Source organism: Beta vulgaris, chromosome 1 (genome assembly GCF_026745355.1).
Source record: "Beta vulgaris subsp. vulgaris cultivar EL10 chromosome 1, EL10.2, whole genome shotgun sequence".
Classification (NCBI taxonomy): Eukaryota; Viridiplantae; Streptophyta; class Magnoliopsida; order Caryophyllales; family Amaranthaceae; genus Beta; species Beta vulgaris.
In genome coordinates, this window is record NC_079202.1 from 59727690 (window position 1) to 59740225 (window position 12536).

Consider the following 12536-nt stretch of genomic DNA (forward strand, 5'->3'; position numbering starts at 1 on the left):
ACCCGCGCAATGTTACAAGTCACATCGGCTTTCCTAGGAACATTTCGGGAGAAAAGATCATCAGGCCCGAAGATGTCCAAAAATGTCTCAAAAACAGCCAAAATTGAAGGTTATAATACACGATTTCGGACTTTTCCTGGGTCTAAGCTATGAACGCCATGGGATTCCTCCTAGAGACATTGTAGGTCATTGGAAAGGAGTCATTTGACCTGGAACGATTATGTGGGTGTCTTTAAGTTCATTTCGAGACAATTTGGGTTTCACGAGAAATGAACAAATGAGGTATTTAGAGACTTTTCGAGGCAATGCAAATTGTGCCGAGAACCCGTGCAATGTTACAAGTCACCTCGGCACTCCTAGGAATGTTTCGGGAGAAAATATGACCAGGTCCGGAGAAGTCAAAAAAATGTCCCGAAAACAGTCAAAATTGAAGGTTATAATACATGCTTTCGGACTTTCCCGAGGTCCAAGCTCCAAACGCCAGGGGATGTCTCCTAGGGCCATGGGATGTCATTGGAAAGGAGTCATGCGGATTGGAACGAATATATGGATGAATTTACGTTCATTTCGAGGCAATTTTAGGTTTCACAATAAGAAATGAACAAATGGGGTCTTTAGAGGCTTTTCGAGGCAACACAAATGGTGCCAAGCACCCGTGCAACATTACAAATCACTTCGGCTTTCCTCTGAACATTTCCGGAGAAAATATGACCAGGCCCGAAAAAGTCCAAAAATATCCCAAAAACAGCAAAAATGGAAGGTTATAATACACGCTTTTGGACTTTCCCGGGGTCCGAGCTCCGAACGCCACGGGATTCCTCCTAGAGACATGGTAGGTCATTTGAAAGGAGTCATGTGGCTTGGAACGAATATGTTGATGGCTTTACGCTCTATTCGAGGCACTTTGGGATTCACGAGAAATGAATGAATGGGGTGTTAGAGGCTTTTCGATGCAATGCAAATTGTGCCAATGACTTGTGCAACGTTTCAAATCACGTTGCCACTCCAAGGAATAATTCGGGAGAAAATATGACCAGGCCCGAAAAAGTCCAAAAATATCCCAAAAACAGCAAAAATGAAAGGTTATAATACACGATATTGCACTTTCTCGGGGACCGAGCTCCGAACGCCACGGGATGTCTCCTAGGGCCATGGGAGGTCATTGTAAAGGAGTCATGTGGCTTGGAATGAATATATGGATGTCTTTACATTCATTTCGATGCAATTTTGGATTTCATGAGAAATGAACAAAGGGGGGGTTTAGAGGCTTTTCGAGACAAAAGTTTAAGCTGATGGTTGAGGCCCCAAGAATAGATTTATACTCTATCACGCCCCCTCACGCGAGAGCCCATTTGGGCTTGAGGTGTGGATGCAGCACAAGCTCCTTCATACCTGACACTAAATATTCCACTTAGAAATGAGGGGTGGATGAGATTTGAACCCGTGACCTTTATGTCACACCAAAAGTTTAAGCTGATGGTTGAAGCCCTAGGAATAGATCTATACTCTATACACTCCCTCACGCAAGAGCCAATATTCCAATGAGAAAGGAGGGGTGGATGAGATTCTAACCCGTGACCTTTTTGTCACGCTGGTTCTGGTACTATGTTAGGACCAATTCAACCAAAAGTTTAAGCTGATGGTTGAGGCCCCAAGAATAGATTTATACTCTATCAGTTTTGAGTTGCCTAATAGAATAATACATTAGTCTCGTGATCTCGTCCCTTCAGTTTTTTTTTTCCATCAAACAACTCAAATAGTGTAATATTACAATTTCAGAGTCAAACTTAAAAAGACACATGAGACTGTGACTAATTAATTAAGGCTTTGTTCTTTTGGACTGAATTGAATTTGTCTGAATCAAACTGACTCTTAATTTAATTTGTCTAAACTGAATGAAAACTATGAAATTCCAATATGATTTCCATCTATTATATAGTTTGTATTTTGATTATTTTTTTTATATATAAAAAAAGAGTCTTTCTGAGAAAATCTATAATCTATCTTAACTCATTGGATTCAATCAATTACTTTGTTTCATACTGCATATTTGTAATCAAGTGAAGAGATTGATTGTTTTCCTTTCACACCTGTTCATTGTTGAGGTTGGGCGTAATATAAGATAAAAGTTCGGAGCGTTTATTTTCACTACATGATAATCTACTAGTACTATAGTATATTACTCGTTTTTAGGCTAATTAATTTTTGGAGTCTAGCTATAAACGAGTACTATAGATTATAATGAAATAAGATTACATGTATGAAACAAACTAATAGATTAAAAGAAAAAAAAAAAATCAATGGTATCAACAATGAAAAGTAACAAGACCATATTTTGGGGTGTGAAATGCTATCTATTAATCTCATATATACATTGGTAAAACGCCAAAAGTTGAACTTCTAAAAGGGTAAATGACTAAATTTGCTTCTATTTGCCCCGTCTATAATTACCTCTTCACTACATTAGGATGGAACTAATAAGCATGAGAAAAATGCTCACAAAAAATTACAAATCTGCAACTTTTATGGAGTTTTATTATTGTAATGTGGTTCAATGACTTCCCCTTCTGTGCATTCCCCTACATCAATTGCCACTGTACTTTCCTTGTCTGTATTTAGCACCTTACAACAGTCCCTCCTTGGAGCCTGTCACATTAAACACGACAATAAAAAAATCATTTTAAATACAACACTGAGCACCAAACCTAGAGTTTTTTTTTTTACGTCTAAATATAGTACTTCCTTTATATTTGATTATTTTAATATACTTACGTACCAAAAGACAAATGTAAAATGAAAGTCGTATATAAAAAAGTCAAAGTTTACCTGATCCCACTTGTGAGGATTAAGCTTCTTATAAACCTCAACCCTATGAATTTTCTCAGGATTCTCAACCTTCCACCAGCACCAAGGATGAGGCATTCGTTGGTGCACATAATCACTCACGGTAACATTTGCGTTGGAATTAAGCAGCACATTAGAAAGATAATAAATGTAGGGCTTTTGACAAGGGTGCTTGCTAAATGATCTTGTATTGAAAGAAAACCCTGTAGGCTCATCTCTCTTGTGCCAATTGAGAAATGTTCGAGTTGCTCGTTGCATGTCTCGGGGTGTAACGAAACCACGGATTATTTGGACCGCGTAACCCCAGGAGACGGAGATGGTCCAATTTCGGCTCCGGTCGTAGCAAATGGATTGTTGCATTAGAGCTTCCGAGTCCAGTTTCATGGGAGCTTCAAGATGTTGAAGGGATTCTAGGCGCCCCATGTAGGGAAATAAAGGATCCACTATTTCTATGTGGTGTAGTGAAACTAATGGTGCCACTGGATGTGCTGTTAAGAGTCCAAATAGGCTGCCATAGACATCACACTGCCAAAATAGATATAAATCACATAACATATGAGCCACGAATGCTGTACAAAGTTTAAAGAAGGGGAGAAGGGATTCGAACCTATGACTTATAGTTCACATCACCTCAATCATAACCATTAGGCCAAAACATCCTTGATATAACAGTTATCCTTAGTAGCTAGCAATTCACACACGAGTGGAACAAGTCAAGAAGTCTTAGACCAATATGACAATATGAGGTACGGTGTTCAAAGATGATATATTGTAATAATGTACTTTCTTCATCATAAAATAAGTGAAACACTTCTCTTAAAAAGTTCTCACATAATAGCTAGAAGTGTTTCACTGCTTTCAGTACCAATAAAGTATATAGTAGTATTGTAATGGAGTAAGCCTTTTATTATTAGTCAACGGAAGTTATAGCGAGTCGAAGAATTTTGAAAACATGAAAAATTGATTGACATGTAATTTGCTCATATTGTGAAAATATATGATCATCAAGGCTTAAGCAATCTATGTTTAGACCATAAATGTAATAGCAAACAAGTATCTTATAATTGATGTACAATCATATTCGATTAGATCATAAAAACTTACCATTTTACCATTGTGAGTGTAGATGAATTAGTTATACGATATGTGTTGTATTACTCATAAATATATTATTTTTAAAAAAAAATGGTAAGAAGAATTCCTCTGGGCAGACCTCGCACAGAGCCCCTACCAGATGCCCAATTTTTTATGTTGTATTACTCATAAATATATCCATGTCATAATATTAGTATTTTCTTCTTCTCACTATTTGTACTGTGAGTCCAATTTTATGTAGTGAAGTAGAATGTGTAGTATGCTTGATTATTAGAGACTTAAGTAGGTAGACAAAACAACCATGACAAAGGTGTGGGAGACTTGAGTCAATATAAAAATTCTCCAAGTACCAAATCTTTTGAATAGTAAGGCAATGATAAAATCTTCTTTGGCACTTATTTTGGTCTATTAGAATTTCAAACACAAACTAAGGGCATACTTCCAATGTTTCAAGCCACATGTCCAAAGAAATTAGGTATTATGTCACAAGATCCATGATTTGCAACTGAATTTTGGAATTTGAAGACCTTAACAAGAATTTAGTCTATGCAAACCAAACTTATTATTTGAAGTGAATCAGAAGTTCACTTAGTACAATCTAGTAGGCCCTGATAAAGTTCTAATGGAGTCCGTCAATCTTGGTATTTCTTTGACTTAGATTTCGTTATTTCCATGGAAGTCACTGTACTTTGTTTTGTACATTGGAAACTTAGAAAAGTTAGTTGTCTCACATGCAAGAACAACTTGTACGACAAGCTCAAAGGATGATGTTACATCATAACCCCTACAAAACGAACTAAGGCTTATAAATCACGTTGGGTTCTTATATGAGTAGTTTAATTTGGGTTCTTATATCAAAGCTGCGTGGGAGACCATCAGATCTGACGTCTACACAATAATTGATGAGTTTTGGAAATCCGGAAAATTACCAAAAGGCAGCAATGTTGCCTTCATTGCCCTCATTGCCAAAATTGAAAATCCTTGTGGTTTCAAAGACTACCGGCCCATTAGCATGGTCGGTAGTATATACAAGATCATTGCGAAATTACTTGTCAATCGATTAAAATCGGTGATGGATGATCTAGTCGGACCCTACCAATCCGCGTTCATCCAAGGACGCCAAATTCTTGATGGCGCCCTTATTGCGGGGGAGTTGTTAGACACAGTTAAAAAAAGAAATAAAGGTGCAATTTTCATGAAAATTGACTTCCATAAAGCTTTTGATAGCATCTCTTGGAAATTTCTTGATTGGATTCTTTCTCAAATGGGATTTCCGGATAGATGGAGAATGTGGATTTCATCTTGTGTATCCTCGGCAGCCGCTTCCATCTTGCTAAATGGTTCACCATCCCCACCATTCAAACTACATAAAGGCCTCCGGCAAGGAGACCCTCTATCCCCCTTTCTCTTCGTTCTAGTGGTGGAAGCCCTAAACCTCCTTATGAAAAAAGCTACCTCTCTTAAACTATGGGAAGGACTCCAAACATCACAAAATGGCCCAACCCTCTCTCACCTCCAGTATGCAGATGATACTATAATCTTCTGCCATCCCTCCCTCCAATCCCTCACAAATATCCGAAACACTCTCATCCTCTTCAACCTTGCATCCGGCCTTAAAGTCAACTTCCATAAAAGTGCCCTCTATGGTATTAATGTATGCTCAAATTGGCTGTCCATGGCAGCCAAAGAAATCCAATGCAAGGTCGGACACTTCCCATTTGTTTATCTTGGTCTGCCAATCGGGGGTAGCCCCTCCCGACTCATTACTTGGGAACCCATAATCACACGCATCCAATCTAAACTGGCAACTTGGAAAAGTAAACTCTTGTCAATCGGTGGAAGGCTCACCTTAATTAAATCCTCCCTCTCTAACCTCCCCCTCTATTTCATGTCACTCTTCCCAATACCCCAAGGGGTCATAGAAAAGATTAACAAAATACAACGAAACTTTCTTTGGTCAGATGAAGGGGGAAAAAAAGCCTTTCCCTTGATCAAATGGGACTCAATCTTGTTACCAAAATCGCTTGGGGGGTTGAATGTCAGCAACCTCTCCCGGCGAAATGTGGGCCTATTATTCAAGTGGTGGTGGAGATTCCTAACTGAACCAAAATCCCTTTGGCGTCAAATCATCCAATCAAAATACAACTACCCTTCCTATCTCACTGTTTCAGATTTCATGGTTACAAAAAAAGGAGGGCCCTGGAAGAATATATGTAACTCAATTATAAGAAACAAAGAGGCAAAAGCGTTAGCTAATTCAGCCTTAAGAAAAGATATTGGCAATGGTGCAGGTACATTATTTTGGTTTGATATTTGGTTGACTAACTCCCCTTTAAAAATTTCATTTCCCAGGTTATTCTCAATCTCATCGTCACCTTTGGCCACGGTGGAATCATTGGGCTACTGGCTAGGTAATTCGTGGAAATGGAACTTCTATTGGGCTAGAAATTTCAGACCACGAGACATCGAAGAATGGGCCGAAATGGAAAATCTGCTCCGGCAAGTCCATATTGACCCGGCAAAAGAAGACCGCATGGTCTGGACTCCCAGCTCTGCAGGTGTCTTCACTGTCAGATCCTTCTATCAAGAGCTCTCAAAATGCGCCTCCCCAATCCTTCTGGAAGCTGCAAAAAAACTATGGAAGAACTTGGTCCCCCATAGAGTTGAGATATTCACATGGCTAGCAATATTAGAAAAACTAAACACAAGGGCGAAACTAGCCCACCTCAACATAATTGCCCAATCTGAAAACATTTGCCCACTATGCACTGCAGCCCCGGAAAGCTCGAACCACCTTCTCCTCCACTGCCCGCTCTCATGGTCCATTTGGTCTTGGTGGTGCAGGACCTGGGGACTAAACTGGGTCTGTGCATCTTCACTAGAGGCATCTTTTGTACAATGGTTCTATCCCACTAAGAACGAATTCTTCAAGAAAGTGTGGGCCTCAAGCTTTCTCATTATCTCTTGGTCGATCTGGAAAGAAAGGAACTCAAGAGTATTCAAGAATGCCCCTAGCTCCATGAACGAAATCAAAGAGATGATATCCTTGAGAATGTCGTGGTGGATTAAAACTTGGGAATGTAACTTCCCCTTTTCATCAGATGAAGTCAGAAGGAACCCATTATGCCTCAAATGGAATCAATTGAAAACCCCAAACCCTTCATCCCGAATACCTCCGCAAAACTGGTCTCCACCTCCCCAATCCACACTAAAATGGAACGTTGATGCATCACTTAACCCCGCAACCGCTCGCGCCGCCATCGGAGGAGTCCTAAGAAACAATTCCGGGAACTTTCTTTGCATCTTCTCCTGCCCCATTCCCCCTATGGATATCAATAAGGCCGAAGTCTTGGCAATACATAGGGCAATTCAAATATCTCTCAACAACCCAACCTTCAAATCCCACCCCATTGAAATAGAATCAGACTCAAGAAATGCAGTCCTATGGTGCAACAGCAATAAAGGGGGTCCATGGAATTTATCCTTCATTCTCAACTTCATCAGATCTGCATCAATGAGAGGACTAAAAATCCAAATTCATCACAGAAGCAGAAACTCAAATGCAGTGGCAGATGCACTTGCAAAACAAGGGCTTAACAGGAATTCAGAATTTGTCGCTTGGTTTTAACCTCATCTTTTGCTAGCCTTAGGTTTAGTGGAATTTTGTTGAGATTCTGAGATAAAGCTGTATTGATTCTCTTGTTGAATGAATGAGAAAACTTATCAAAAAAAAATTTGTGCCTAACACTGCAAAATTTGTTTGTAATTGGGCCTTAGCCCCTTATATAACATTGTGTACGTATGTATCACATATTCACATGTGCGCAACTAGCGTCTAGCTACATTCATAAAAAAAAAATATATAGGGTGGTAAATTAATAAATTACACAAGCAGGAAAAAAAAACCTTAAAAATTGTAAAATGAAAGCTTTTTAATTTTGTTTAATGAATGAAGTGACAAAGCTTAGATCACCAAATTCCTTCACAAGTAAATGGGATGAGTTAATTTTTTAGAAGTGTTAGATCTACTCAACGATCGTGATTTTATCATATTAGAATTGTATTTATTTCATTTTGATATGTATTTGTTTAGTTTTGACTTTTATTGTAGATGTCGTATGACTTTGAATCAATGAATTAATGTTAATTTCAAAAAAACAATAAAAATGAGATGAGTTAATTAATCCAAATATTCACTAAGGAATAAATCTCACACTATTTGCATATAGGAGATGAAACAATTCGTAACCGATTAATAAAGAGAAAATAGGGTGATTAAAGTTATACTGAAACTTCAAATTTATTTTATACATATATCTAAAATTAAATTTATTCAGAGTGCGTGCACAACTCCTATGCAAATGAAGAGCGAATATCCTTAATTTATAAATAAGTGTATCATGTCGCTCTCACACACATGAGGTTACACATGATCCTTAACCTTAACCACCAAAAAAACAACATTTACAGCTCGTTTGGTAGTTGGTTATAAATGGTGGTAATGGGAATGAATTTGTGTGTAAATTTGTGAAAAATATCATTATCCATTCTCATGGTAATGCTAATTTATCGTAAAGTGTCCACTTTCCTTCTTGAATTTTCATTCCCATCCAATACCACAGGTGGTAATGAGTGGTAATGAAAATTGCTTCCCCTTGGAGACAAAAACACAAGTTTAGAGGTGAGATTGATTGCTAATAGAGAAAAGATGCCATCCCATGGAGATTTTAAGGTTGGTTCCCTAATAAAATTGAACTTAAAATGCATTCTCATTACCACAATTTGTTAACTAACTACCAAATGGGCCGTTAGGGTATTTCGATTACAACTTTTAATCTATTCAAATAATTAACAATTGATATTTCTATTCTACTATAGCACCAAAAAAAACATTTCTATTCTGTTCCTATATTGTTAGCACTAATCACTCCTATTATTTAGGAGAAATTATGTATTCACTTCGGAAATTCATTTGACCCGGGAAAGTTTGTTAAAAAAACATAACTTACTAGTAAAGTGTTAAGGATTGAATTTGACGGACTACAAATTTTGACTAGTTAGTAACAAAATACAATTCCACTAAAGTTGAGTTGTTATGGTAGGATTTTTAGAAACCAACATTCATTCATACTATCTAAAAGTGCGATATTTACAGCATTGCGCTCATTTATTAAACACCATAAAATCCAAACAGAAACTGAATTGCACTCACTTTTGTAACATATTTTTACCTTTAATAGATATTGATCATATAAACACCCTAGAACGTGAAACTGAGAAAAGAATAACAGTAACAATTTTCAGAAAAAGAAACTTGCAAAGATAACGTGACAATTTGTAATTTCATTCAAAAATAATAAACATGCACTGTGTTGAGAAGATAGTACATTAATGACAATCATTATTATTGATTACCATTAACAACATGTAAATAAACTTAGTAATGTAACAACTAAATTCGAATAAATCAAGGATGTTTTGACCTAATAGTTAAGATTTAAGTGTTATGAATGATAGGTCACATGTTCGAATCTCTACTAAATCCGAATAAACTTAGGGGACAATACTATTCATTTCAGTTCAAATGTTTTATGCTGAGAAAAACAGACCCTTAGTAATGTAACAACTAAATCCGAATAAAATAAAAGGGGTGGTATAATACGAAATCGAACCTGATGAAAACCGGGTTCTTTAGTGAGAGGAACACCAAGCTCCGCCAAACAAGCTTGAATCCGATCATCCGACCCGTATAAACCCGTATACCTTTGGATACAAGTATCTTGCATTTTTTCAATAGCCAAAGCTAAAGGATAACTTATAGCAAAACCACCACCTCCAAAAGCCATATCATATGTAAAATAAATATTTTGTATATGTGTCTCGGAATTACTACCAATATAATACATGTTATTATGGTCATATTTTTGTAAAACTTTCACCAAATTATCCGGAAAAAATACGGTGTCATCGTCTCCCATGACGAACCACCGTACATCCTCTAGGTCCATCCGAACCATCTCCGATACAATCCTCGTCATTCGAAGGGCGGACCTAGATCCCCTTCGATACGAGTACCCGAACCTAGAGGTGTCCTCGGACACCTCTAGGATCGGGTAATCATCAAGACCCTCGTTTTCCGAGAGGTTAACGTGGCGGTCAAGGAAGACGAAGCCACGTGTGATATTAGGGCGCCACCATAGCTTAATAAAGTCTTTACGGCGGCCCCACTTGTTGGCGGCCGCACCGATACCGAATACGACGTGTCGAAGATTTGTAGGTTCGGGATGAGGTTGGGGAGCAGGTTCGGGTAGAGAGATGTGATTTTGGGTTTGGAGAGTAATATTAGGAGAGTAATACAAAGATTTAAGAGAGAAAAGAGTGAGGAAGAGAGAGATTAGTAGACAAATGAAGAGAGAGAAAGTGAGTTTTGGGATATAGTTGATGAAGGTGGAATCTGAGTAGTAGTCTTTTGAGTGTTGTTTCATGGCTGCTTTTTTTTTTTTTTGGTTGAGGAGGAGAAAGAAGGGGAGATTTATTAAGGAGAAAAGAATGGCATTGTTTTCTCTCTCTTCAGTTGGGAGGAAAAGAAAGATAGAAGATGAGAAGAAGAGATATGGAGAGAGAGAGAATGAAAGCGCAGAAATCTAGGGAGATTTTATATCAGGTGTTTGAGTTTAGGGAGAAGTTGCGTAACATAGATCAGAGTTGCTGATTGGTCATCGACTCATATGTATAGGATAATAATGCTTTATTTTCTGGTTATTGTTAATAATCCGATATCTCATGTAATTCTCTCAAAACCAAGTAGTAATTGATTTAGTGGTAAAGAGAGCACCTTTCCAGACTTCCAACTTCAAGGTTGGGGTCTAATCCCCACTAGAGTAGGGATGACAATTGGGTGGGTCTGGGTCGGGTCCACCTGGACCCAGACCCGTTTATTTTTCATAGACCCAGACCCGCCCAGATCCGGGTCCATGGGTCCTTACTGGGTCCTAAATGGGTCCTTCTTAGTTTTAAGTTTTCATCACATTTTTTAATATATGTAATTAAAAAATTTCGCCCTAATATATATAGGTTTTTGTATCCATGGTTAAAGCATTCTCTAAATAAAATTTTAAGAATTAACTCAGAAAATATTAAAATGTTACAACTTATAAAGTTAGAGTTTAGGTAAAAAAAAAAATTCTAATATGTAAATGGGTCCGCGGGGCGGGTCTGGGTCTAGCATATGTGGACCCGGACCCAGGCCCGACCCACGTTCTTCGGGACCTAGACCCGACCCGGACCCATTGGGTCTAAAATTTCTGGACCCAGACCCTTATATAAATGGGTCGGGTCCTGGACCCATTGCCATCCCTACACTAGAGGCTCGGATCTTAATGGGCCAGACATTTTGAGAGTAAAGGAGAAGAGTAAGAATAAGGTCCGGACCACTTCTTCTTACCAAGAAAAAAAATGCTAATTCTCCTCAAAAAAATATTTAAGTAAATTCAAAAGAATGAAAACAATGAAAGTGTGAAACCATATACTTCCTGTCCCGTTTTAAGTTTTAACTATAGATTTATAATCCTATAATTGAAATCTTGATCTAATGGTTTAAAACAGATAGCCTATTGATTAAGACTATCGTCTTATGAAGGACATGTGACAAGTTCGAATCCTCAGTTTTCTATTTATAATTTTTATTGCCTTTGTGAATCATTTGTAAAAAAAAGCTTTAATTAAAATCCTTGTTTAATAATTATGTTTTTATAATAGAAAGGAAAAAGGATATACTAGTAAAAAAAAATATTTTTGGTGAAACACAATAAGTTACCTTCTCTATTCTTTTTTAATTACAACGTTTTAACTTTTCTACGATTCACGGTCTAGACTTTGACAGCGTGTATGTGTGATGATCTATACACAAGGATAAACAAATACATGATTAATGTTATAAATGGTCAAAATTACTAGCCGACAAGTGGGAAAATGTAAATCTTGTAATTAAAAAAGATCGGAGGAAGTATTAGATTCCACGATAAATTGCATGTAACTATAAATGCACAACTCTAATAGATTTTCTATAAAATACTTAGATCTCACTTGTAATGCACCTATGCTTTTGGTAATATACTCTAACTGGCTTAAGTGAGAAAGAAAAAGAAGTGAAAAACATGATATTGAATACTAAGGCTTAAACGGATAAGTTAACAAAAGTTATGTACTTATGTCGAGTAACTTATTTGTACTTTTACAACTAGGTACTTTATTTGCAATTTTAGTAAAAGTTCAATACTCAATAGAATACTTAACTCATAAAAAAATTATATGAGCTGTCCTTGCACAGGGCCTTCACCCAAAGACCCATTATAACCATGCACTCCCAACCCCCCCAAATTTCAAATAAATATTTGGGTAGAAATAGAAACCTAAATTTGGTAGAAAAGATGAAAAAGCTCGCCATATGAGTCAATCCCAACTCTTAGTGAAACGATATGCATTGCCAAATCTTATTATTTGTTGTATTGGGTATACGTATAAGAGTTAATGTTGTGAATGTATACAAATAGGGATGGTGTGGTCGTGTGGGTATATAGACTATTGAGAGTTTAGAC

At 37.3% G+C, this 12536-nt stretch overlaps 1 protein-coding gene across 1 annotated transcript; it reads right to left on the reverse strand.

Moving 5' to 3' along the window:
• Positions 1-1950: 1950 nt before the first annotated feature.
• LOC104890362 (hypothetical protein) lies at positions 1951-10621 on the reverse strand. The gene is made up of 3 exons (XM_010675820.3): positions 9612-10621; positions 2827-3369; positions 1951-2646 (listed from the first exon to the last, which is right to left on the reverse strand). The coding sequence occupies exons 1-3, from the start codon at positions 10422-10424 to the stop codon at positions 2524-2526; spliced, it is 1479 nt and encodes a 492-aa protein (XP_010674122.2). The 5' UTR covers positions 10425-10621; the 3' UTR covers positions 1951-2523.
• Between the last annotated feature and the right edge of the window lie 1915 nt (positions 10622-12536).

Bases quoted from the DNA above. Each gene is read 5' to 3' on its own strand.
- LOC104890362 (XM_010675820.3), bottom strand. From the start codon at position 10,424: ATGAAACAACACTCAAAAGACTACTACTCAGATTCCACCTTCATCAAC. The intron at 3,370-9,611 runs GTTCGATTTCGT...CTATTTTGGCAG, and splicing joins AAGAACCCGGTTTTCATCAG to TGTGATGTCTATGGCAGCCT. The intron at 2,647-2,826 runs GTAAACTTTGAC...TTAATGTGACAG, and splicing joins ATCCTCACAAGTGGGATCAG to GCTCCAAGGAGGGACTGTTG.